Source organism: Manacus vitellinus, unplaced genomic scaffold (assembly GCF_001715985.3).
Source record: "Manacus vitellinus isolate BGI_N305 unplaced genomic scaffold, ASM171598v3 scaffold_58_pilon, whole genome shotgun sequence".
Classification (NCBI taxonomy): domain Eukaryota; kingdom Metazoa; phylum Chordata; class Aves; order Passeriformes; family Pipridae; genus Manacus; species Manacus vitellinus.
Genome location: NW_021940671.1, coordinates 1,654,171 through 1,681,921, shown reverse-complemented (window position 1 = coordinate 1,681,921; position 27,751 = coordinate 1,654,171). Strand labels below are relative to the sequence as shown.

Sequence of the window (27,751 nt, the reverse complement as noted above, 5' to 3'; positions counted from 1 at the left end):
TCATCTCCCTTTGTACTGGACAGGAAGCCACCTCTCTGAAGGAAAAGCACTTTGCCCACCACGAGTCTGGATGATCAGCAGCATCTGACAGATCCCTGGACATACAGTGGTTGCAGATTCCTGGAGCAATGGAGATGGCCAATCGCATAAATAAATACCTTGTGACACTTGTCCTGGGCGTCTTGGAGTTCTTTGCTCTTGAGAAGAAGTGTCTTTTCCATGGAGCTGACCTTGGCTGGAGAATCCACACTTGAAAAAACAGATCTAAAGGAGCAAAGCCAAACAGCACATGAATATAGGCAAAAGGTAACAGAAATCTGATTCATGCAGCCTCTGTAAAGTCATTTTGTACTTACTTATCCCGGGATAAAAGAAAGGTGCAGCAATTCCAGCCTAACAGCCATCATTTCAGATCAAACATACCATAAAAGCTGATGACAGTATATCATTATTAAATAATCCATGTGTACTTCTATTTACGATATTAATGTTTTCCATCAGTGGATATGTCACAGTGCAAAACAATAAATCACAGCAGCAGCGTTGCATAATTTGTAGGGATTTATAAGTGCAACAAAACCAAAGCATAAAGTCAAAGTAACCTTTGGAAAGATAACAAATTTCCGGAGAAATGCCTTTTATTTGGTACTTTATTTTTAAACAGGTTTTTAAATTATCATCGAACTATAAAAGCCCTAAAAACTTCAACATTTCATAATCTGCACCGCAGGAAGAAGAGTTTAATATCCTTAGTTACATTCTGTGAATCAAAATTGAAACTTTCCTTACCCAATTCATATGATCCCTACAAACTCAATCAATATCAATATGATTAGTCACACTGCAGAACTTCAGAGCTCCACTTAGAAGTAATTCTTTTTCATGAGACACAACTTAACTGTACTGTTCAAAACAATTTGACTCCAGAAACCTGGGGGAAATATTTACTTGTCCTTAAGCTTTCTGTCTAATTGGGACTCAGCATTTAAGAAGTTACTGTTTCTGCTAGTCTAAATTCCTTCTAGAAAATGATAGGAAGCCACCTGATGTTTGGCAGCATATTTTTAGTGCTTTGCAGTCTTAAATATGCAATCTGCAACCAAAAAATTAAGTACACGAATCAAAACATAATTTTAAAAATCACATTCTCCCTCGCATCAAATGATTCAAACCAGATATTTGAGCAGTTAGTGATGGAACCAGTGCTAACTGATAGATCAAAACACAGGAGCACAATGAAGGTGCTAATAAAAGATCACACGGGCTGCCCACACGTTGCTTTCTGCTTCTCCTGGCCACAGTTTGGTGTGCAGCCAGCTATCCCCATGGAGAGAAAGGAGCTTTGAGCAGCTCTCTGCATATAGCCACACACCCACACACAGCAGCACAGGCTCCTCTTAACACCAAGGAAAGTTTCGTTCCATCACCACCATTTTCTGAGAAAAATCTACTCCTTAATCCAACTAGATATGCAACACAGGCACAGGAAGAGAGACGGGGATTTGGATGAAAATGCTGCAGCAACATCTCTGTGTCAAACAGATCGTCAGCACCACCACCTCAAGCTGCCATTAGGAAACAACGTTTGGGTATCAGCAAACAAACACAGCAAAATCCACCAGTTCTGCCCCGAGAGGTCAAATATTAACATCTCTTCAGAAACCTGATATGGAAAAACTTAGAAGAAAGAATCCTGCATGTCAATGATACAGATATGATCAGGACTTACTAAAAAAAAATATTTAAAATTAATGCTTTTATACAACATTCCTTTAGTCCTGGTCCAATCAATCCGATCCGTCTAATTACCATATTTAAAAATCAATTTATAAAGCGTGTCTATACTCCTACAGAGAAAAGGCAACCATCTGAGAAAGATGCATATTAAATTCCATAACAGCTGGGTGTACAAACAAGGCTAAAAATGAATAGTTGAGAAAAGCAGTCTAAAAATACAAATTAAAGCTCACATTAACTAAAAAAGACACTAAGGAATCTGCTTTCAAATGTTAATCAAATATATGTAAATAGCTGCAAATATGTACTGAGACAAGTCTGAAAATCTTCTTATAATAAAAATGTATTTTTACAGGTCTGAACTGTACAGGCTGAAGCAATCTTTTTTTCAATTATAGTTTCAGCCTTAGCCATCACCTTTTCAAACCTGAGGCATTACCTAAGAAAACTCCAGCCAGTTCTCCCAAACCTGGTTTTACTTGTGGCTTCTATTCCACCTCCCTAAAGGAGCTAATTTTATTTGTTATTTTTGCTCATTTATTTTATTTGCTATTAAAAGAATCAGAGCCTAACGTTACAGGCACTGTTTTGCTTTTCAAAAATTTCTCCTAGTAAGCCAGCTCCAAGCATCCATATGCACTGCAAAGCAGGCAGGAACAGGATGGAGTCAGGGAAGGAGATGCAGAGCTCTGCAAGGACAGGTGGTTCAGCCAGGTGGGATGGGCTGGGACAGAGAGCAGGACACCGACCGAAGTTTGCATTTCACGAGGTGACTGCAGAGGGAGCTGCTCCTCAGGGTTGGGGTTGGCTTTGGAAGGGAAGAGGAGGCTACAAACTAGAACTACAACCTTTCTTCCTCATTCCTGTCCAAAGCAAGGAAAAAATTCCTTAAAAATATATGTCCTGGTGACAGGACAATTTTCCTGCCGTGGAAACAGTACATCTTATCCCCAAGGAAACCGATTTTGGTTAGCACTGGACACGCAGCTTTTAACAGACTTGCTTTCCCAGTAATTCTTTCCTGTGTACAAATTGTATTAGAACAACTTCCTGAACATCCATACAATCTTCAAAGTATCAGAAAGGGGCAGACAGAGGAAATCAAGAGAAATGGAATACTGGCTAATCTAATAAGCCTTGTCATGGTGATAGAAGCTCTCAACAGAGCATGACAAGGTGGAAAATGCCCACATTTCTGGGGCACTTACATTCTTCTTCAGTCAGCATCATTGCAGAAATTAAACACATACAATCCAATATCAAAAGCCATGATGCAAAGCTATCATTCAGGCTGAGACCATCTCAGAGTATCTCATTTAATTAACTGCTACATCTGGATCAATTCTCTTAGCACGACAGCAGTTTCTGTTGTTTCCTCTGAAGTGTGAAAAAATAGATTAACAAAAGGTAACCAGCATCCATCAACAAGAAAATTGCAATAAAAAATTAAAAAAATCCCAAAGTCAAGTCCATAGTACCAAGCTCTGATAGCACTGGGGCTGTGCCAATTTACTTTCCAAAGAAGCACTGCCTGCATGACTAAAAACCGAGTTAACTTACAGCTGACTAGTGATTTCACAGCTAGATCAGCAGCAGCCTCAACCAGCAGAATGATCAGAAATGGTGCTGGTTGTGCAAAAGCTCCTCCAGTTCCAACTTGGCTGAGATGAAAAAGAAAAAAGCATTAGCAGAGGAAAAGCTCCAGGATGACTCTGGGGTATCAAACCTTGGTCCCCCCCGTGCATCACATCACACCTCGTAACTTCCTGTGTCCTTTTGTGCCACTCTCATAAACCCCCAACTCACCTGTGCTGCTTCCTTCTCACAGTGATTGGCACCATCTGTCCTAATCCTGGCCCCCACACAACATGCCCATAATCTCATCCCCCATCCCTCATGCTCTATTCCTTTTAGCATTATACTCATCTGTACCTTCCGCCCCCTCCTAAATGCTTGCTCAGGCCTAAAAAAAAACCAACCAAAAACAAACAGTGATACCATCAATCTGTGAATAGAGCTTGCTGAAGCAAAGCATATTTTTGGTATGCTCATCCTGTGCTTCCTCTTTAATCTATCTTTGGTGAAAGAGCTCACCAGAACCGACAAACTGTTGGAAGAAATCAGTAGTCCTTCTTTTGGGAAGAATGGCCCATTTTAAACCTCAGTATTTTATAATGACACTCATGAATCCATATCAAATTTTTAAAATTAAAAAAAAAACAAAAACAAAAACAATCCCAATAACCCAAAAAAAAACAAAAAACAAAACCCCAGAAATCCTGAAAATACCACTCCTTAGGACCTTGCAGAGAGGACATGGGCAGGCAAAAATTTGCATTATAAAGTATTTTTTAATTAGGTATTTTGGTACATTTTATTTGGTATTGATTTTTACTAGGCATTTATTTTTATTAGGTATTTATTTTTATTAGGCAATTTGGTATATTTGGTTAACCCTGGATTTATAACATATTTATCTTATGCCTTCGGGCTTCTGCTAGTCACCTGCAAAGGACAAGAACAATTTTCCTTCACCACTTGATGCATATTTTTGGCACCCAAGGGTTTTTGTCACTTGTTCTAAGCACTGGAGATCAGCCATGGTTAGGGACAGGAAGGTGGGGCTGGCTTTTAATGGAATTAAACCCTCAGTTGCCTCTTATCTTGTCACAGTCACACGCTCACAGCCAAACCAGCAGCCAGGTTTGCAGTCAGACAGGCTCTTCTCCCCCATATCAGGAATTCAGAGGCCATGATGGGAGAAGGACTCAGCTGGTCTTTCTCTGCAGCCTCAACCCAGCTCTTAGAATCATCCAGCAGATTGCTAGGACAGGAACCTATGGCAGCAGCAATTAAGCCCTTGATTTCTCCTGATTGCTTCCTACGATACATTAATGTCATGACTTTTGCTCTTTTGTTAAATTTCACAGTTGTTAGAGGGTCACAAATTCATCCCAAATCTCCTGGTATGGGGCAACACTGTAATTCAATGAACCCTTTTAATCTACACACCAACTACGTAATTTCTGGCAACAGGTCTAAGTGACTCAGGTGAACCCTTCTAGCACCAAGTCATTGGGAGAAAGAGAAGAATGGAAAAGAGAACTTCTTTTACCTTCCTTTTTTTTTTACTGAAGTATTTGAAATTCCTAGCTCAGCCACACCTTCTTACTGTCCAGTGAACAAGGTCAAACTTCGTGGCTTGACAGCCCTCAAATTAAAAGCCACGAAAGTTTCAAGGACCTTGTTACTGGCACCCTGCAGCTGCCTGGGCTCACTGCGAGCAGCACTGGAGGGCTCGTGCTGCAGACAGGAAAACAGATCTGCATCACTTAGCAACCATAAGGTTGGACTTTCAGAGGAAAGATTTTAAGAAGAAAAATTCTGGACTGATCAACTTCCTGACTTAGGACCTTCCAGAGAAGACGTCCCGAGATTCACAAGAGATAAGCCTCCCCCCCTCCATTTACTGTTCTGCATCTAGAATTTGATGTTCAAGCCAGTGTGGACAGAAACAGTACTGTATTTCCTCAAGTAAAACACACACTAGACAACATTTCATAAGTAAGAAGTTATCTTTAGGACCCAACTGCAGTGATATTGAGGATAAACTAATCACCGCATTATTTAAATACAGATATATTTTCAAGTCTCCGCAAGCTCTTTGCCATATTTAAATCACCTTCTCGGAACAAAATGCAAATATTAACTGCTAAAAATAACAAAGTGCATTTATCAAGATCTCATTCAAAAAAAGAAGCCAATAAGACCTACCTAAATTAAAATTATTTGGGGTAAAATTAAATATATGATGTCTTTCTGTTCCAGTACAGGGAAAAAACAGGCCACACAAAACAGAAATTTTACTTCAGTCAAAATTTCTCCAGAGGACATTAATCCCTATACTCTTTTGCTATACCTTTTCCTATCTATTACCAAAATTCAAATATAACTTCCATATGCATTTTCAGTACCATCTCCAAAAAAGCAGCACATCAATCCATCTGCTACAGCTGTCTCAGCCTCCAGTACAGTTACACCACTGTTCTGAGACTTCACCTCACACTCCTCTTCAGTTCTAGTCCTGGGCCCGATTACATACAGATTTTTACCACACATATGTGGTCACTACTGAGGTTCTTCTGTCACCTGAATGGCCATTTAGCCTTGGTACATGGATTGCAGTTCCCCAGGCAGAAAAGATAATACCCTAAGTTAAACTCATCACTCCTGAATTAAGACAGATTTTAACCCCAGGTATCTACAGATCTAACAATCCCTTTTTCCAATTCTGCTGACAATATTAGATCATTTCACCAAAAGAACACTTTTTGGGTTTTTATGTTGTCTCCCTTTTGCCATAAGAGCAACTCTGCTGAGGAGGAACAGCCAAAGATCCCCTTCTTATTACTGGCATAACCATCATATAACCTTGATTCACGGCGTGGGCAAGATCAAAGATGTCAACAGTATCACCAGATTTGGTGACACGTTTACTGCAGAGCAACTATCACAACGAGTATGACAAAAAATGAAACTTGATTAAGACAGATTGACAACCAAGTCCCTGAAGGGAACTAACTAGCAGGAGTGAACGATGGTTGACACGAAAACACAGCACCTCAGTGCACTGACTCACTAACACAGCTAAAGCCACTGCGTTCCTGAGAGGCCTCCAGATCCCAAGGTAAGGACTTCCCAACTTAATGCACTGCACTAATACTTTTTCAATAGCTCTGTCATCAGAAACTAACCACCCACCACATCAGATGGTTTATAACACATTACTTATATTCTTCTTTTTCTCTGACTCCATTCCCTCAGAAAGCATGTTTTCTTTCCATGGAAAACCATTTCTTCTAGATCTTCACATCCCTACACACACACACACACACTCTGAATATTTCACCTGAATCTCCAGTCTCCTAACACAGTACAGCAATGCCCAGTCCTCCTTTTTAACTTGACCCAGCAGCACACAGCCAGCTGCCATCAGCTCCTTCTCTTGTTCACTGACCCATTGCTGCACATTCCCAGGTTAGTGGAGCTCCATTTCTGTGGATCACTGATTCAGCCTTACACATCCCCAGCACTTGGTGCCCACTCTCTGACCCAATAAAATAACACCACCCCCCTTTTCCATCTCTGAACTCAGTATTCTCCCTCTTGCAGGGATCTGCAGTACCAGAAATGCAATCATCTGCTGCTCCCTGCTTAACAGCAACAACTAATTCAGAGTATTTCAGCAACAATTTCAACAATAACTGCTTTAGAATCAATCTTTCCATCCCATTCCCTCCCCTTCATCCCAGAAATAATCACAGAACGGTAGGACATGCACAAGGCACAGCAGCAACAGATCAAGCCCGAATCTGGCAGCTTCCCTACAGCAGAGTACAGCAGTTAAAACAGCTTTTCCCCACACACACCATCCCCACTGTAACAAACCTGCCCATTTTCCAGTGGTCCTGTCCACCTAAGCAATAATTCCTACTTACTCTGGTCTGAGGATCCCCAATGCCTTGATGAATGAAAACCCCACAAACGGCAAATCTTCCCCCGAGAATCCTGCTGGGCTCAACTGGCGCGTAGAGGATAAAACCCGCGAATTCTTCTCTGGTTCATCAAAATTTGAGGTGTCATCATCAGACTTGAGAGTAGGAACGAAGGGGGGAGGAGCTGGTGAAAAAAAAGCAAGAAGAAAAGACAAAATTCAGCTACAGTTCACTCTGCAACAGTCCCACTCATTCAGTGCTTGCAATGGCACTGCAGCTCCTGCTTTTAATCTTGCTAACACAAGCAGACTGAGCTGCTGCTCTCAAAGCGTATTACAGCAACAAGAGATTAACCCTTGAGCCACCAACATGGCTACCACTCTGCAGGCACAACGTCTCCCACACTCACCAAACTGGGCTTTAGCTTGGGCATTTGAGACTGGGGGGCTTGGGGTTTTTTGTTTCAGGTTAGGATGTTGGGTTTTTTAAACACATACATTGAATAAAATCAAAGCACCAGGCTAAGTAAAACATTGATGTAATATAGCTAAAAGTCAGTCAATTCTGATTCATCTTGAAAAGGAAAATGTCTTCAACCTGTCCAATTAGTGACACTACCTGAGAATGAAGCCTGATCCTGTGCCAGTCAGCTGAGGGATATATCTTACCCTTCAGCACTAACAAGAATCTTCCCAGCATGGGTTTCTAATCAAGAGCAAACTGGTCTTTCTCCTGGAAGGTTCTAATAAACTACAGCTACTAGAAATTCACTGGTGTTTAGGAAAGGAAGAAAGTAAGATTTTATTTCTCTGAAAGAGCTTGCTGAAGATCTGGAACTCTTGTCGGGACACCACTGCAGTCTGGCTCTGATACAATCAGCTCTGAAGAGAGGTATAAATAGCAGGAATTACAATGTATTTCTTAGTATAATTTCTAAATTGGTACCACTTAACTTGTCAAGCAGTTGTTTAATTTCAGCCGATTTTCTTACATTAGCTTCAGTTTAATTAACCCAAGGAACAAAAGGACAAGTTCTCCTCAATGATGTGCAGCACCGGAGCTACCTGCTGGCTTGGCTACATGTGGGAAAGGAAGGAATGCAAGAGCCTGCTGGGCAATTCCTGCCTCATTAAAGCACGTTTTCTAACATTTATTTATTTATTTATTTCATCACTTAGGTCCCCACTCACTGCAACTCTACAGAGCTAAAAAAGAGATTAGCAAAGGAGACAGCTCTTCTGTCAGCAACCAGAACAGCCCATTGTCACCAGCTGATGGAAGTGGAGTGTGCTAAACCCGTTACCATGGATCCAGTATGGATCTCCTGGAGCTGAAGGGCTGGTGAGGATTGAAGAACCGGGAACAAACATTCCAACCCCTGCAGTGCAGGCTCCCTGCTCCTCACTCCCTGCATGCTCGGGGGTTAACCCTACCTGCCTGCATCGTGACAGATGGCGGGACTGACAGGGGCAGAACCAGGCACGGCTGGAGCTTGCTGGCTCCCTCTAGGCTGCCAAAGCCCTTCACTGCCCACTGTTAACTCTTCGTTCTCTACACAAATGTAGCTGAAAGTACCCACCAGACCAGCAGGAACAGCCAAAAGACAAAAAAAAAAAAGAACTGTGTCTGTATGAACTGCCAAATCCCAACCACACACACAGGCTTTGGTAGCAGCTCCCCAAGGAGCCATCCTGATGCTGCTCCCAAGCAGGGAAGTGAGAAGAAATTCCATGAAGCCAGATAGGATGCTGCTCACGTACAGTAGTTCCAAGTCCATTAGAATGAGATAAATGGGGAAAACACAGAAATTAAATAGGTTCTGTAAGTAGCACTTTTATTTACTGGCAGCAGAAGATTTAAAATTTCTGTCAATATCATGAATTTATTAATTTCTTCTGTTTTATTGGTTATAATACAAATTTAGATTCAATATAATGCTGATATTTTTGTACATAAATATAATTTTGAAATACAGATTGTTGGTTAGGCTGTGTATGTTTTTTTTAAATCACTTAATGTCAGAATAACGTCCAGCTACTCTTCCATATCCTCTTAATGATTAAAAACAGAGAAGTAACAGGAAACAATTTGTAAGTATTTCATTTTTAATGCAAATATAAGCCTCAAGTTACAGTTAATTCACAGCAGAGGAGGATTAATTTAGGATTAGAATTTTTTAGTTCAGGACATTTGCTGAAAGAACTCTGCACATCCTCTTACAGGAAGGGGCTGCTGTGAGGTTTTTAACATTGTTTCTGAAGACAGATGCTGTCTGTGAGGTAAAGTAATAGGGAAAACAGCAAACTCTTCACTTCATCCGGGAAGTCTAGAATCTTTCTTAAAGAGGTACCAAAATCCAACTTGGCTGCCTTTTTATAACAGTACAAGCACCCTGTTATGCACTTCCCAGAGCCTGACAGATAACTTTATCTTCAAAAGAGAGATCTAGAGCTTTAATTCTCACCAGAAATCAGCAAAGAAGATCTTAAGAGTCATCTTGAAGCCCTTGCAATTAAAAAGAAAGTCCTTCCTCTTACCAACAGTAAGAATTCTTACTCAAACCACATGCATAAAAGAAAATATCATTTAACTATGCATGCACATAAGAAGATGAAAAGGGCTCAGTGGGGGCACAATGGATGCACAGAGATAAAACTGAATGTGAGACAGAGTAAACCTTTGGGGCTGGTGGGAAACTAGTTTAAAGAGCACAGTGTTTTACACTACAGCTTCTTCTAATGCTTAATAAAATATGAGAACAAAGAAGAGAAATTGTGAACACTAGAGTAAAAAAGAATGAAAAAATCCTTTGTCCTCTATGTTGCATTCACTAAAATCCATCACTAAAAGTCCAAGAACTCTGCAGTATAACTTTGATATTAATAATATTTGTATTGATACTAACGTTAATATTTGTTCAAGAAATAGTAGCAACTGAAGAGGAGACTTGGAACAGTCATTCAACAAAAACACCCTTAGATGTCAAGTAGTTCTGAAATTGTCAATAGTGACTGAAAATGAGAAGCAGAACTTCTTCAGGAGTTTCAACACAGGAGAAAAAAAATCACTCCAGAGTAATAACTGGGAGTAACTTAAAAAAAAAAAGAAAAGGTTAGATCCACTCTGTCTGATTTTGTTAATTATTTGGTAGCTTCTTCACAGTCTTTTATTTCCAAGACTGAGTCCTCTGTCTGAAGTCCAAAATACCACAGAATAAACAGAGTAGTCTTGTAAAAACAAGCTAAAACAGACAAGCAATTTTGTTCTCAAATGTGGGTTCCATGATGACATAATCTCTAGTTAAATTATTATTTCTTGCTTAAAATCAGAAAGCTGTCACACAGCTGTAGTATTTTCAGAACAAGATGAAGACTGGGGAATGCAAATACATTGAAGTGCTTATCAGTTGCTTCTTTAAGGGAAGAATCCTTTAGCAGAGGTCAAGACAAGCCTCTGAGAGCTAAATGTGAACACGGTGCCATCACATCTGACAAGGTGAAAAATTTGCACTTTTTTCAGGCTCACTCAAAAGGGAGGCAAAACTATTACTCAAAAAGACACTAAACCTGATGTTTCTACTCATGCAAACTGGTCGGGTACAAAGACCTCTTTTTGTCTCTGCCATGTTACGACGAACGCACATGTTCTGTTTACCATTTAAAGGATCTTGTAGAGAACTGCATGTTTTAAAAAAGCCAATTGCTTGCCTAGATACCTCCCCACTTGTGGAAGGATGTAACCCTCTTCCATCTGTTCCAAAGGATGACTTTCAGAGGAAAAGGGGGTGTTGTAGGTTGCTTAGTTTAAAAAAAAAAAAAAAAAAAGAAGAAAAAGGAAAAAAAAAAGAAAAAGGCAAAACCACCACACACACACACACTCTCAAGTACTTTAATCACTTTATCATTAAGATTAGATAAAGTGTCTCCTATGGAAATAATTTTTTTAACACTGCATTAGTGTGTGTATTTATGACTAGTTCAAAGAACATTGCTTTAACCAGGTCTTTCCATCATTTCAAAATATTTTCATGCGAATTCAGAAAAGAGAGACTGCATTTCCCCTGGGACAGTGAGAGACTCAACTGAAATAGGAGACTTAAAAGCAATACAGAATGTTTCTTAAGGATAAAAATGTGTCTTTTCTTGATATACAAGGTGATCTATAAATGCTTCCCAAGGAAAAGCATCCACACAGCCTTTTTAAGTAGGTTAGGCATTACTGTTCCTGGGGCTCTAACAGCCCTATTTGAGAAGGTGTTATGGAAGAAAAATAGAAAAGCCCAGTGATGTAATTTAAGGATGTTTTCTCTAAGACCACTTATAAAAAAGGCACTGTACTAGTTCCAACCAATCTGTACAATATTGTCTTAACATTTCTACTGTTCTGTCAAGACAAGGATCCAACACACACATTTCTGTTAGCAGAAGTGATCTCCAAGCTGAAATGAAAGTGAGCTCCAAGAAACAAGTCAATGAATTTCTCTGAAGACAAGCATGAAACACCACAGTGTTTAACTGTTAACATGTTGAACGTCAGCTTTGGGTTCAAAAGGATAAAGAAGTGTCTTAGACTTATGAATAATGAGATTTGGGTTCCTGCTTGTTCACAGAAAACAGCCTAAAAATCAGTCTTCAACACTTTCACAAGTTCTTGTGTTTGCACAAGACATAATTCTTTTCTTCTCATATATATATTTTCCTCATGCAAGTCCAAACATGCTATTCCATTTTCAAAGACCTCTTGGACTGCAGTTACTAAGCAATTCTTAAAATGAAAGGTTCTTTATGCTATACATATATATTGCTTAGTTAATAATAAAAGTCTTCTGACCATCTCCCAGCTAGGCTTCAGCAAAGCAGTTTGTTGGTTCCAAATTAAAAAGCTGATGCAGTTTATGGATTTGAAATTACAGAAGGTAACTAACAAAATCCACAAATTATAAAGAATGTAGCCTTGTTGCTGATAACTCAAGTATGTCATCCCCCCATTCTCTATCTCTGATTTTAGATAATTATTAAGTACTCAAATAATTCTGTTATCAACTTTCCAGTGAAATACTTGATCATTTAGCTGAAACACAGGTAGAAATATGCTTATTCCAGGTAAATAAATTCCAAACTATTTTCAGAAAATTCTGTCAAGTAAATCAACACAAACTTTTGAAAGTTTTGGGTTGGTTTATTTGTGAGGGGAAGTGTGGTGCTGTCTGTTTTGGGGTGCCTTTTTTTTTTTTTTTTAATAAGCTTTAGAAGTCATTAAATAGCAGAAGTCAACAGAGAGCAAAATCCATAAGTGTGTTTCAGTATAATACTCCAATGAAGGGGAAGATTACCTGTTGAGACTAATTCAGTTAAAACTGACCTTAGGTTTAATGGTTTGATCTTGTTTCTGTAACTTAAGAGCTGCTTCTACAGAGACACATTACTTGAACCCAAGGAAGTTGAGAGCTTGTTTTAGAGGCAACAATCTTTAGGAAAGGGGTTTACTAAAAAGTCAAGTGTTTCATAGGTTACCATAACAACAAAATGTAACACTGAAAAACCCCTTAATGACACCTTCTTAACTAAAATCAGTGCATTAAGAATGGCTATCCTGGAGCTCTCAGCATGATAATTAAATACCTGCAAGGCAAAGGTACCAATTTTTTCTCTACCTTGCTCAGTTTGAAACAGAAATTACATCATTGCTCTTATGGACTAGAGAAAAGTCTGATTGTACTGATACAGAATTTGTTTAACAGTCGTAGAATCATTTCAGGTGGCAAAGGCCTTAAGCTCACCAAATCCAACACTCCATAACCCCAAAATCTTTGACCAGGTTAACCTGAGGCAGTGAGATTCTTTAATACAAACCTAAATCCTCTGACCTCTTCCAGCACTCACTAGTTTCCTAATTTTCTCAGGCTGCCATTGCTCCAGTCAAACACCACTATCAGCAGAGGTCAAGATTAGAAGGAGATCTTTAGCCTTTAGGTAGCCCAGGTCAAACCTGACAGAGGTTTTGGACAGAATGACAGCACCACTGCCCCGAAAAACCAGCCCAAGGAGAGCCACTGCCCAGAGCAAAGCAAGAGGTGATACATTGAATCTGCTGCTTAAAGCAAGAAGACTGCTGTGTTTTGTGCTAGTTCCAGCAGGGGTTCATCGAGGATGAGGCACAACATCCAAGTCAGGGGTCAAAACTGCACGAATTGGCACAGTAGGTAGGTCCGGATATTAAAGGGAGTGATTCAATCCACTGGCCAGCTGCAGGCAGAAATGGGATTTTTTTAAAATCCCAAATGCTTATTTCAACATTGTAATGACAATCAGGGCTGCCTACCAGCTTGCCCATCAGCATCACCACTGCTCCATGAAGTGGCAAAAGTGCTCAATGAACTCGTGCAGTCGTGTGAATCCTAGACAGGCAATTGGTAAGGAAACAGCAGAACAGATGCTCACATGGCACTATTTTTTTTCTAGGTCTGAGATAATATGATATAAATGTTATAGAAAAATTTCAGACACTGGTGGCTCAGGCAGTGCTCTGGGGAAAGAAGGCAGAGCGAGCTGGGAAATGTATGCTAAAATGATGAAAAGGGCTCGAGGCTCAACAGCTCTCAAAGGGCAGAAACAATGGAATTTAACAGAACAGCAACTCCACAAGTTCAAAATTAATGAATCAACAGAAAAGTGAGCAAACAGTCTGTGGAGTTGACAGCTGAAGTGCTGAGATAGTCATCAAATGTAGAAGCACTGGGCTTAGCAATTTATCATGGAAAATGGAGCACAATCATTCCCTTGCAGTATATTTGATAAAAAATATAAGGCAGGCATGTTGCCTGCCCAGATAATCTTACAGTCCAAATAATTTCAAATACTATCCAACACAAGTCAGACGCCCATATAGAGATCACTGGTGATCTGTGAAATATTTGCTTTTGCCATGGAGCTGGAGCCTCAGTACTTCCAAACACAAAATTCCATTGTTTACATAGTATTATAAACAGTTTTCTGCACAGAAAATTATCTGCCTCAGTGGTTTTATTCTACTCCTAGCTGAATGAACAGATTTTTGACCAAAAAACCCCCAGTGATATATTACCCCCATTGACCTTGAGGAAAAACTCAATGGCCCTACAGCCATGGACATTTCATCACCTACAGAAACTACAAAAAATAAACCAACCTTAAAGTGAAGTTGGTTCACGAGCAAGGAAGGAGAAAGCTGAAGGTACAACAAAAAAAAACAGATGAAGCCCAAATTAAGCAAACTGAGGTGGCAGAGGCCTGAATGAACCTACTGATGCATTTTAATCTGAGAAAGGACATGGAAAGGACCATTTTGATTTTCCAGTCTAGTGCCTGCAGTAATATGGCAATTGCATCAGAAATTCATATGGAGTTTTATTAAACTCATCTCACCTTACAGTTTTCACCTGAGATGTTAACATAGCCTATTCAAAAACCAAAATGAGCTGTTTTGTTAAAAGCACCTGCTCCAGGACACAGTCCTCTTTCATAATGAATAATTCAAATCAAACACACAAATACTCACATTGTAGCAATTTTCCCATTAACCAAAGAATCAGAAATTCTTTATAAATACAGCTTTATTCTACTTACTGTTACGGATATTATTCCAGTCAATTTTAGAAAAAAATGGGTGGCAGCAGAGACCCTCATAACCCAGCCTTTCCTTCTGCCCACAAAGCAGGCTCTGGATCAGGTCAAGAAACTCACTGCTAACTTTCACATCCTCTGGGAACTTCAGAAATCTCTGCATTAGAAAGAAATGGATTTCTGCTCAGTAGGAAAACAGGCTCAGAACAGTAAGATTAAGTTTCATTATTCTGAGATATGTCAGGCACAAAGGATGAATATTTATAGCACACAAATAAAAGCAGGGTGCTTTTTATCCAAATAGGCTTTTATATGCATTTACTGCAGCAAAGATAAGAACACAGGAACAATTGTTCCCACCCAGGCCAATGGTATCCCAGGTCACCATCTTATGCTGAGCAATGGCCAATGGCACACACAGATGGAAGAGTAAAACAAGACACTTTCCCAGAAAATTCTCCCAAACTTCCAAGGGTTTGTGGCTTAGGATTTTCTGAATCAGGGACTATGACACCTGTTACAAAAAATTACTTGATATCTACACTACAGAGACATGCAAATACAATATAAAGCATATATTCCAAGTATTTTATGAACATGACAAAGTAAGAGACATCCAAAAGCTTCTTTTCTCAACTGTAAAAACAGTCTTTAGTTACACCCTTTTTACTCGAGAACAGGGAAGGAGTTCTCTCTACCTGGAAGTTCATGATGTTATTGAAAGTTTTTGCTGAAGTCCCTTCAGTGAAGGGAGTTCTTCCATAAACCATTTCATAGGCAATGACTCCGAGGGACCACCAGTCACATTCTGGACCATAAGAGGCTTTGCCATCCCCACTCAACCCCGTCAGCATTTCTGGTGCCATGTAGTCAGGTGTGCCAACAGGTAGCCTGGCACTCACCTAGAAGCAAAGATATACCAAGTGATATTACAGCACTTTCTGTTCATTTTCATCTGGTTTCTTTCTTTCTTTTTTTTTTTTTATTTCTTTAATGAGGCATAATTTTCAGCCCTCCAAGTGAATTTTAAGTAAGTAATTTTAAGCAAGGCTGTTTGGCAAATAAGTGCAACATTAAGGACACTGCTGATAAACAAACAAAGCAAGCTATTTGGTATAAAAGGAGTCAAATCATCAGAGCCAACTGTTATTAGAAAGTACAAACTCCTAAAGTAGAAAAGCTGCATTCCAAAAAGCACAGGATTACTAAACTGATGTTTTAAGCAGAAAATACAGTCTAGCTCTACTGCTTCAAGTAGTATTAACAGGGATATCGTAGTTGAAATTTCAAAACCAGTCAAATTTAGACATAAATATTCCCTGCCCTCATTCCTCTCTCCCCCCTACTTTTTTACCTTATGTTCATGATCAGCAGAGTACTAATATCTGAATTTCTGGACTGCTTAGAAAAGGTAATTCAGGAGTCAAAACTGCAATCATTTTTGCACTGAGTGGCATAAAGAATGAAACAGAACAGCAGGCAGGCTAAAAACCTGAGGGTGACTGAAAAGGTAATGTGAAGAAAACACTTAAAAGGAAAATGCAATGCAGAAAGCACTGAAAATGCAAGAACAGGGAAAAGAGAATGGTGAGAATCACATCAAAAAGAAAATGCTATGAAGAAAGAAAAACTGTAAAACAAGACCGGAATCTGGTGCAGAACTTCATGTTCTCACTTAGATATATTTTAATTTTAAATTTTCACTTAAAGTTGTTTGCAGTTACCAAAACTTACAAGGAACTTATAAAAAACTCCACTGATCCAGATTTCAATGTAGTGCTGATGAGTGAAGCCCAGAACACTGGAATGTGACCCATTTTAACCAAGAGATCCCCAGTCTTCAAAGCTATGCCACCTTAGTTACAACAGACACGATTTCCCTTCAAATTATGAACAATTATAAATCCATGTCCATTGAACAGCTGTCAGAACCTCTAAAAGCATGATTTTGTATCACAGTGCAGCATCAGGAGTAAGTAGTCTTGCCTAAACCTTACCTGTGTATTTATATGTATTTAATGAGCTAATATATATCTACTGAGGGCTGCAAAAGATACCTGAGCTCATGTTTGAAAAGCCTTTCATAAATAGAAAACTATGATTGAGAGCAGATTCTTGGGCAAGAGAGGCAGAAGAGCAAGGTGCAGTCCAGGAATAAATACCAAGTTAGTTTTCCCCTTTTGACTGGACTATCCAAACAAGCCACAGACAAAGTTTAAATCCACATTATTACCGTTTTGTTTACTGTCATCTTGGCAGCTGACCCAAAGTCCACCAGTTTAATGTGTCCTGTTCTGTCAATAAGAACATTCTCTGGTTTGATATCTCTGTAAGCAAGAAGAAAGCCATCAGTACCTTTCCATGCTATTCCCTGCTATCACATCCAGATAACAGGATAGCCCTATTCAGTTACACTCAACCCTGTGCTCAGCTGCACTTTCAAGTGGGAGCCTTTTTTCCAACTGCTGTTCTGTTTCCAACCAAATAGGAAAGTATTAAAGTTCCCCTTATTTCATGGAAGGTTAATAATTATTGATAGAAGATGGAAAGAGAAGGTGGTTTTGCACCCTCATCACATTGTGAGTTACAGTGAAGTATGAGGTAGCTTTCTTCCCAAATTCCCTTGCAACTTATTCTGCTCATCTTCCAAATCCAGGCAGTGACCTTGCATTAGAAGGCCACAGTCTGTGCTCTAAGTGCAGCCACTGCACCTCCTGGAACTTAAAATAATTCCTAATAATTTCCACACCCTCAGAATGGAATAAATTTATTAAATACCAATATGATTTGAAAATGCACACATCAGCCTCCAAGCCTGGAGAGAAAACTGTGATATTTAACTACTCCAACATCCTATACTGCCCTGTTCGCCAGTCAGCACACAACAGTTTTTAACAATTACACTAATTTCCCACACTCTTTGGTGCCAAAAGCAGCAATCTCTGGAAAAGATTTAAATCTTTTATAGTGCAACATTAAGGCTTCTTTTTACTGAGCCTCCAGAAAAATATATGTAACAATCCTTTCTTGATATTAGGCTGAACTTTACATCAAAGTTAATGCCTTTAGCTACAATTATAGTTGGGAGTCTGATTAATTTTCTAATTTTGTCTTCCAATACAGCTTGTGAAATACTGTCCTGAAAGAGGACAGGATATAAAATAAAAGAAATCACACAAGAATGCATCATTCCAGAACACCTTTTCTGGAATGATACTGATTAAACATATCTGTGCTCTGCAAAGCAAACTTTACCTACCTGTGTACATAACCCATCTGATGGACACTGTGAATGGCCAAGACCAACTCTGCAAGATAAAACTGCACCATATTCTCATCCAGTTGGTCCTCATATCGGTTTAAGAGGGACAGCAAGTCCCCTCCAGGCTCATACTCCATAACCTACATTAAAGTTTAAAAGAACATATATTTCATGTACACAAAAGATATTCTATATAACTCCTCCATATTACACTGGACACATATCAAATAGTGGCATGTAATGCAGGAAAACTAACAGAAAACAAGTACATTTCAACCATCATGTTGTTCTTTAGTGTAACAACAGCAGTAGTGTTCAGCAGAGGAGAAAAACAAACAGTGGGCATTACCAAGTAGAGATTTTTCCTGTCTTGAAATGCATATTGTAACTGTGGAATCCATGGACTGGAGCTCTGAGCTAATATGCTGCGTTCTTCCTCAAAAAATGACACCTACAAAAAGAAGTGTTCAGTTATACCATGATGAGAGGGAGTTAAAACACATTAGAATCCCCTAGTTTGAGAAAAGTTTGAGTCTGTGCCAAAGGCACACATCGCAAAAAAATCACACAGAGATTTTAAGTGCTATTTCCTTGTGACATACACCTTCAAAAAAGTAATTTAATTTTATTTCTTTTTGTTTTCTGTTCCCCTCCCACTCTCTGTTGTCTAGCTTGCTTTCAGCTGAACAGTCCCTGCAGCAAAGGCCAGCTTCCCTCTCAATCTGTTGAAGCTTCCCTCTCAATCTGTCTGGAGTGCAGTCCTGGTTGACTTCATCTGGACTGGCCCCAATAAAATAAAACTAATCTCAAAAGAATCAGACAAGCAGAAAAGAAGCTGGACCAATTATGGGGTAGCATCTTACAGCCAATTTAGTAATACATTCATTGTAAGGCATTAAAATATAAGGTTTTGATGAAATCCTCCTCTAGCAACTATTTAATTGTTTGGATGTTCAGCCAGACAACAAGAAATTAATTTTATTACAGAATACTGCAAATTTCTTTAGACCAACATTCCCTACTTTCACTGACCCACAATGAACAAGAATGAGCAAATGCCATATAAGGATAGTATCCTACTTTGCTTTCTTGTTATTCTATGCAATAGAAAGAACAATTTTAGTCTGGCTTCATTTTTAGTAGCTACAAAAAATTATAAGGAATCTCAGGAGCAACCTAACTGCACCATGTATGGGGATCAACTAATGCAGATATTGCTGCATAAATTCAAGAGGTCTTTCATGGAGTGTCTTTGTCCTGCTTGTCATCTCAAGTCAGTAAAAGAATTAACTTCTGTTTCTCACTAAACTATGATAACAACCTCTATTACCCCATTTCCCAAGGTAGCAAGAGGCTCTCCATAAAAACCCAATCACCAGTTTGCCTTCACACCCACTCTTGACATTCTACGTCACTCTTTAAAATAAAAAACCCCTTAATGAAGAGATTGCCTGAAAATCCAAGCCATCAACAAGCAGATCAATACTGATTCAGTGTTCACTCCATCTGTTTTTTCTTGTCTTACAATTGATGTTAAGCTCTTGAAGACACGGGCCATGTTTTAGCACCTGAGGATGGTACTTCAGCCAGTCCATGGACTTTGACAATGGCTTTTAAACACAGCAAAACTACACAGAGATTTATTGCTCTACCAAAATGTAAGATGAACCTTCTCAAGATACATTTTTAGCTTTATTCTAATAGTAGTGACAAAAAGGAAGTGTTTAACAAATTGCAATTTATCCTCCTACTGTAATAACACAAATATACATACGTGCTCCTGCGCCAGCAAGGACTCCTTGTTCATCACCTTCATAGCATAAATATCACCAGTAACTTTCTCTCTTACTACTTTGACCTCTGCAAAGTGACCACAGCCAACCACACTCTTTACTTCAAAATCCTTCACACTGGGTTGCAGTTCCTTTAGTTCAGCTATAGCCTCTGCATCTATAAAAATAAAATACTTATTTTTACATTGGCCAACTGGCATTTCATGAAAAAAGACATCAAAACTGGGGAATAAAATTAAATTTAAAAAAAAATTAAAAAAAAAAAAAAAAGACATTCGGTTCCAGATTCTCAAGAAATGTTAAATCTTTCCAGAATATGCTTCTTAAAAATAACAGCATGCATAAGAACTAGAAAAAGAATGTATCGATGCAGAGTTAAGTCTGAAATATGGTACATACAAAGGAATCAGGAAATGCTAAGACAGTTCTCATAGCAACCATAATTCTGTCCCATTCATAACATCAGAGGCTGAGAGCCTCTTTGGTTTCCAACTTCTTTCCAGCCACCCTTTACCAACACGAAGTGTATTCCCTAAATATGAGGCCTTCACTGGAGTCCAGGGGCAGGGTTTGCTCCTCTGCCTGAGGGAGGCACTAGTCCATTGTCTAACAACCAACCACAGGCATTTATTGCAGATATTCAGCTCGAGTTTTCCACTGACCAGCATGCAGGGTGATGCTCAGTCGCTCGTGGGAAACTGTTCTAAAAATTCTTCAGACCAACAGAAAATTACTGTCTAACAACAATATCTAGAAATCATTGGATGGAGCTGTTACAGAGGGCATGACACGTTGCTTGTAACCAAGTGGCTTTCTGCTAAATCTTAACAGAAAAATTGATGCACCTTTTATTTTCTCTCTTCCCTGAAAGGAACCCGAGCACATTATCAGTAACATATTTACTCCTTTAGAAATTAGATCTTTGAAGAACAGAAACACTATTTACAAGTTGCACACGCAAAACTCAGGTAACAGAAGGAATCCAAAACATGAAAGAGCCAAGGATTATTAAGTTCCTTTCTTGAATTTTTTTTCTCATCCCTCTAGTCACTACCCTGCTCTCAACTTCTGACATCCTTCTATTGTGTGCATTTGGAGCTTTGCTGTATCAAGTGCTCAGACACTTTCCAAGAAAGTGCCTCCTCAGATATAAATATAGTACAGACTAAGGAGGATGCACATTCGAGTCACAGCACTTCAAAAGCCACTTGCATTTGATCTTGGACCTGAACAAAGCTTTACTAAGACTGCCAAGATCCCCTTTGCAATGTTGAGTCTGCCCACAAAAAGTCAGATGCTCAAAGTCCTGGGTTACATTCATTAATGGATCAAAGCAACTAAAGCATTACTTAAACATCCAGATTACTAAGAACTGTCTTTTAAAATGACACCTGAAAATTAGTTTAAACAAACTTACACTTCTTGACAAAGTTGCCAACGTGTTTAATTTTCATTAAAGCAGGATTTCTGCACTCTTCAAAAAGAACAAATAACGAATCAAGGATGCCTTCCCGGGAGAGAGGAGACATCTGCTGTTGAGTCACAAAGAGTGGCTTCCCCTGGAAAAAAAAAGCAGCAACAGCAGATGGAGTCTCAGACAACAATGAAAAGCCTCAAATCAATAACAGATGTATAGAGCAGATTATATATTATTCATTTTAAAATCACTTCTTCAGAAATTAGGCAAATGATACAGAAGTGTGAGGTAAATATACCAACTCACTGTGTCTATGTGTAATAGCTGTCACAGGTATTTTACTTTTAGACAAAGCAATCTTAATGATTTTTAAAGTTCAAGTCTCGGCTTTCTTGAAACTACCTACACCCTCCTGATGACTCTGATCTGACTGGATTTTTCTTTGACACTGTATCATGTGTGTCTTTTTCATGGTACAAATGGTTTAAGCAATCGGTATCAATATTAACTCTAGGGGAAAAGCTGCTGAACCTCAGATGATCAAATAGCAGCTGGTTAGGTAAATTCATCTCAGGACAAACCCACAGCTACATCACCCATGGAAAAAATGAAGATTACAGGGCACAGAATGCAATATTTCATCTTTGCATGGAAAAATCCATCAGGCTAAAGCACTGACACATGCACAAAACATCAGACCTGATACGATCCACTGAACTTTGTGCAAAGCAGATACACTTTGAACTTCACTTATTTATCCACTTCTTTTACCCCTTCCCCCAAACAATGACACAGGCACGCTTTGAGCATCCACATAAACAAGTAAGGCTGTATTTTGACATGCAGGGAGTGGACATGAACAAAACCGAGATCAGCTACTCCCAGGCTAGATGTTCTTTACCTGAAAGAGCAGATTCAGCCGAGAAGCTCGGCTGGTGATGGGCTCCATCGCTCCTGCCTCGACCGGATTTCGGGCACCGCATTTAAACTTCAACATCTTTACTTGTACGAGCTTATCCCGTATAAACAATCACCTGAAAAACAGAACAGGGACATTCAGCAGGAATTTGAATGGCTGACTTTAAATTAAAAATAAGGAGATGAGGGCGGATGTAATCTAAGCAACATTTATATTCCCTCGGGGAAGAAATTTACGAATAGTGGTAAGTTTGAACGCGCCTGGAACGGGGGGGGTTTGGGGAGTGGAGAATCACCCAACCAATTAGGTTGGAAAACTCTTAGATCATCGAGCCCAACCTGTGGCCGAACACCACGGTGTCAGCTACACCAGGGCGCTCAGAGCAAGATCCAGTCTTTCCTTAAACACCGCCAGGCACGGCGGCTCCACCACCTCCCTGGGGCGGAGAGGGAACGGCCGCAGGCGGGACGGTGTGGCGGAGCCTCCGCCGAGCCTCCGGTGGCCTCAGGACCGCTCAGACCCCCCAGCCTCCCTAGAGCAACCCTTGAGGTCCCTCCGGTCCAGTCAGGGTCCCCCCGAGCCCGGCCCCGCGCGAAGTCCGGCTTTAACCAGCGCCCGCGTTGAACGGCGCGCGCGGGGCGGGGCCGCGCCCGCCATCACTTCGTACGGTGCCGCGCTGCCAATGGCGGGTCCGGGCGGGCCGGAGCCCCTTGAGGGGACCCAGGGCTGGCACCGCTCCGGCTCGGCCTCCCCGGGGGAAGCGAAGGCAAACCCGCGCAGCCTGCAGGGAGCTGTGAGGCGCCGCCGCGGCTGTCGCTGAGCTGCTGCGGACCTGCTCTCGCCTGTTTGCCCCCGTACAGCGCTCACGCCGCTTGAAATGTGTTTTACCTCTTTATATTTTTTTTTCTGTCTGTTTTTGCTTTGCCAAACCTTAGAGCGCACGAAATTACTCATTCCCAAGAGTCCTGAACTGGAGCTGGCTCGACCCTGCCCTGCACGTCATAGTTGGCAGCAGGTGCTGCCAGGTGGGGCAGCCAGAGGGGAAACGGAAAGGTTTTCAGAAGCTTTAAATTTCCTTTCTGTAAAACCCCCTGTCTGACCTGTACGACCCTCTTTGTATGGCCGTTTTATTCACATAGGGGGTGATTAGCTTGCGAGCGAAGCCCCGCTGAAAAGCTTCCAGCTCGACATCCCCTCCGAAGCGCCTCCATGGGAACGGTCAGTGGGATGCAGCGTGACCTTGTTTAAGGACGGATCCATGAGATGTCCGTGGAGAACGTGGGCACAAAGCACTCGTGGGATCTGCAGACACCACAGTGAATGTTAAACACGGGGTGCAGCGTCAAAGCACAGCCCGTTGTTACACGGCAGGATTTGAGCTGGTAACAGAAACCTCGGTGGTGGGGTCCTCAAAAATAACCATGTTGCTGTGTAGTGATATAAAATATTTTGCTCTCCAACATTCATTTTAGTGACGCTAATACTGGCTTGGCATCTGGCTGCTAAAGTGCAAATCATTTTACAGATTTGTGCTTCCTTCCACCTTTTTCAGTCCACCTCTGGAACACTGACATATTTTTGGTCTATTTCTTGTCTCAAACTTATATATCTGGGCTCATTTCAAGTTATTGAACCTGAAAGAGTTTTTAAAATCTAATTTATTGTCCTCCACCTGCACTGCCAATTTGGTTTTTGGATTCCACTCAGAACACTGTCATTGGCTGTGTCTCATCCACAACCGCATTGCCTGGGAGAGATCAGCTCTTAAAAGAAGGGCAGTAAAGAGCTTCCTGTGCATAAACTGATCAGTGTTCATGCTAGTGCAAATTAGTAAAATACCACATCCTGCACTGACATTTGAAACCTTATCCTGTCTAAAGGTGTCCTTTCCTATATTTTGGACAAGTCTTATTGTCTGCCATCCAAATTAAGAGGAGAATTACAGGCTCCTCTGCCTTTTGCTTTCTCCAACCCATCTCCTCCTCAGCAGATGCCATTAACCCCCTCTCTTTTAACTGCCAAAATTACTGTTAAATATCCACATAGTTTCTAATTCCATTGGGGAAATCACCATATCTATACATTAGTTTAGATGTAGAAAACGAGTGCAGCAGAAGAGCTGGGTTCTCCTTCTGAGAGCTCATTCCTATATTGTGTTCAAATCACAAGGTGTGGCTGTTCCCTCTTCTCTGCAGGACACTGTGGAATAGCTGATCCACAAACTGGGAGAGGAGATGGGTCATTAAAGGTTTCATCTCATACACATTAGGCCACCGTTTCCCTTCTACAACATGAACAGCTCTGGGTCTCCCACACAATATCCCAAATTTGACCAGCCAGGTGAGCTGCTTGGCTCCCAAGTCTGCCTTGGCTGGATCATGGGCCTCTCTCAGCTGCCCAACAGGTTCAACAATGGCATCAGTTTAGTTCTATGATTTTCAGGTTTACAATTCATTCTTTCCAAATAAAGATTTCTTTGTTTGCATACTGTTGGGTGTTTGCAAGGAGGGAAGCTGGCTGTTAAAACTGTTGTTTGGGACAGATATTTTAGATGTGGGTTCAAGTTAGATTAGCTCCCCTTAAAAAGGCCCTTAAATACATTTTTTTCTAGAAGCAGCCACGTAGTAAAAGATCACTTACTGTTTTTTTCTTTTCTGTTGCTGTGTAAAAAGACTCACATCAACAAGAATGTCTACCAGCAAAATGAAAGAGTGGCATAAAAATACAGTTGCATCAGAACTGTTATCTAATGTAAGAAAAAAAGCTGAAGTGGCAGATGAGGGGAGGAGAGGAGAGAGAGAAGGGCTGTACAGTTTCAGTGATAACACCTCAGTACCCATTTCTTATGTCTCAGGTAAAAAAAACCAAAACATACCTGTTCAGAAGAACATGTGTTTTGCTTTTCTTTAAATTGGTGATCTGAAGTCTTCAGAGTGAAAGTGATGATTCCTTCATACTTTTGACATTTATATCAAGAGCAATCATAGTACACCAGTTCTTTGTAACAGTCAAATTACATATCACTTCTTGATCTTGACAGCTGCTCCTGAGAATAACCTCACTTAACTTGAAGGATCAGCAGCAGACCTGCAATTGTACAAAGCAAGGGTTTATTCCTACTATTAAATTAACAGGTCATCAAAAGCATAACAGAATAAATAGCTCTGTGATTTTCCCTAAACAGGTCTCAATATGGTGCTCAACATGTTTTTGACATCTCACCATGCATTGAATTGGTTACCATCTGTTTGGCATTTTTTTTATTATAAGAGTAGGGGTTTCTCTTTATTTCCTTGGCCCAAATTCTCCTCCCTCATGCTGTTGGATTGTGCTCCAAGGTGACTGTGTTCCCAAAATTACTTGTCACTGTAACACCCTTCAGGCTTGCCTGAGGTATAAGACACAAAATGTAAAAGAGCAGGCACGCAGGTACACCAGATTTTTGCCAAGGACCTGGCACTCAGATCCTCATTCAAATTCACTTCACCATATTTTAATGGGCAGAGAGCTGCCAAGTCCCCCCCAACACCATCTGGCTGAGAACTTCTGTATTTACAGCAGCATCACTCCGAAATATCTTCATCTGTGGAGCAGCGAGACGCTCGTGGCTGCTCCCAGGATGCCAATGGATTTCTGTGTGGCTAGGAAGTAATAAACAGGGGTTGTGCTACCACAGTGCTGAGAGCTAAGCATGACCAAAGAAACTATTTTTTTGTCCTATCTGATCTACTCATGCAGACTGGGGTCTGCAACCCAGGCTTCCAGAGCATGTGGACCCCAGAAATACATCAAGTACTTCAGCAATTCTTTGCTTGAATGTTATGGCTGGCCTTTACCACACTTAATCTATAGCTAGTCTATAATTCTCTATAAAAACAAAAAATTAATTGTCCTTTATCAGCTCTATGCATTTCTCTAACTCACCAGTATTTAAAAGATCTTGTAATAAACCAAGTTCTTCTGTTGTTTTTTTTCCCCAGCCCTAACTCTGAGCACAGCTGGGTTACCACCTTCTGTATCAAAACAAATCAAGTCAAATAAAATCAAATAAATTTGGCTGACTCAAATGCTGTCATAAACCCTTGCTAATGGTAGCTCTCACCTTCACTTAATGGGACCTAAACAATCCTTAAGTCCCTGGCACATTTTGTTCCACTTTCTTTTCCCAAACTATCACGAAGTATCCAACCTAGATATAATAGTCATGCACATTCCAGGGGACAGAAATATTTGCACAACACATCTTTGGGAATAACAGTTATGGAAGAGGTAAATAAATTCCTTTTCAAAGATAGGAAGGCAAAGAGAAATAATAACCAGGAAATTATATTGTCTTTCCTTCTGCAGTATTTTTAATTTCCTCCTGAGGATTTTTGGGAAGAGACCACTCTGCAGTCATCTTCCTGGGATAAGCAGAAAGGAAATGAAACTTTAAATGACCTGAAAGGCTGGTTGGTGTTTCTTCCATAGACTTCCACTACAAGTTAGGCACAGAGATACACCTGATAATATTCTTCAAGGTTAGTTTGATTCAAATATTAAAGGCCTTTTTTGTTGTATTAGCAATATAGTAATGATTGTATTATATAAGTGCTAATGTTCATTGGGGGTTTTTTTATACATTGCTTTTATTTTCTTTATATTTACAGAAATAAAATCCACTAAAATAGCTCTAAATACACATGCCCTTCCTATTAGATACACAGCCATCATCTTTTATTTATAAAAATGCAAGCAGACACATGTGGTGCTCTTCAGACCAAATCCCAGTTCTGAGGATTCCTCATTCCAGCACACACTGGTCAGTACCTGCCCATGTTTTCTGACCAAACTCTCCCAACACAGCCACGTGCTGAATTTCTCTGTAAGCCAAAACAAAATTTCTGGTGTGACCAAAATGAAATGGTAACAGAATTGGGTCACTGACCATCTTTCTTTATGTGCAAACTGAGCATTTAACCACATGAAAGTGAAGCTTTTTTTAATCCTAATTGTCTTCCACTTTTTTTATATATTTAGCCTAAAACAAATCCCTCATTACTTTCTGAAGAAATAATTTATTAAATTTTAGATGCAGTGAAAAATAAATTATATTTTATATATCTCAGCATCATGCTTCCTTTGTGCTATCAGAGGAACACCCCTGATTCCACAGAAATTATTTTACAGAAAGCAATTTATTAAACCTCACGATCTGTCAAGACACATGAATATTGATGTGCTCACATTAACATCTTCTGGAGCAGCTGAAAACTAAATTTGTCATGACTTAATGGGAATTACATGTTGCAGAGCAACAAGTGACAGGCGCTTAATTAAAGCAAAACTGACAAAGTATCTGAGCCACTCTAATAAACGTTTTGTTTTAAATGTCACTAAAGAACTACTTGCATGTTTTCATTGATGCAGAAGGGAAGACAACCTTGAACTCTGGCTTAGGAGATAAAACCTAGAATGGAACAGGTGCAGTTTATCAGCTGGAAATTGCATCTAACAAAACGCTCAGTTACTCTGGAATGCAGTGAAT

The 27,751-nt window shown here is 40.0% G+C and overlaps 1 protein-coding gene across 2 annotated transcripts in view; it reads right to left on the bottom strand.

Annotated features, from left to right (window-relative positions):
* CIT (citron rho-interacting serine/threonine kinase) overlaps positions 1–22,334 on the bottom strand; it is a 71,736-nt gene extending 49,402 nt beyond the window's left edge. For both annotated transcript variants that reach the window (XM_018081963.3, XM_018081964.3), the window contains exons 1-10: positions 22,207–22,334; positions 21,306–21,447; positions 19,870–20,045; positions 18,445–18,546; positions 18,093–18,235; positions 17,067–17,160; positions 15,532–15,735; positions 14,837–14,990; positions 7,236–7,416; positions 159–264 (exon numbers count right to left, since the gene is read on the bottom strand). In XM_018081963.3, the coding sequence (XP_017937452.1) occupies positions 159–264; positions 7,236–7,416; positions 14,837–14,990; positions 15,532–15,735; positions 17,067–17,160; positions 18,093–18,235; positions 18,445–18,546; positions 19,870–20,045; positions 21,306–21,447; positions 22,207–22,302 (1,398 nt within the window). In that variant the 5' untranslated portion in view covers positions 22,303–22,334. The remainder of the gene's footprint in view (positions 1–158; positions 265–7,235; positions 7,417–14,836; positions 14,991–15,531; positions 15,736–17,066; positions 17,161–18,092; positions 18,236–18,444; positions 18,547–19,869; positions 20,046–21,305; positions 21,448–22,206) is intronic.
* Positions 22,335–27,751: the final 5,417 nt, after the last annotated feature.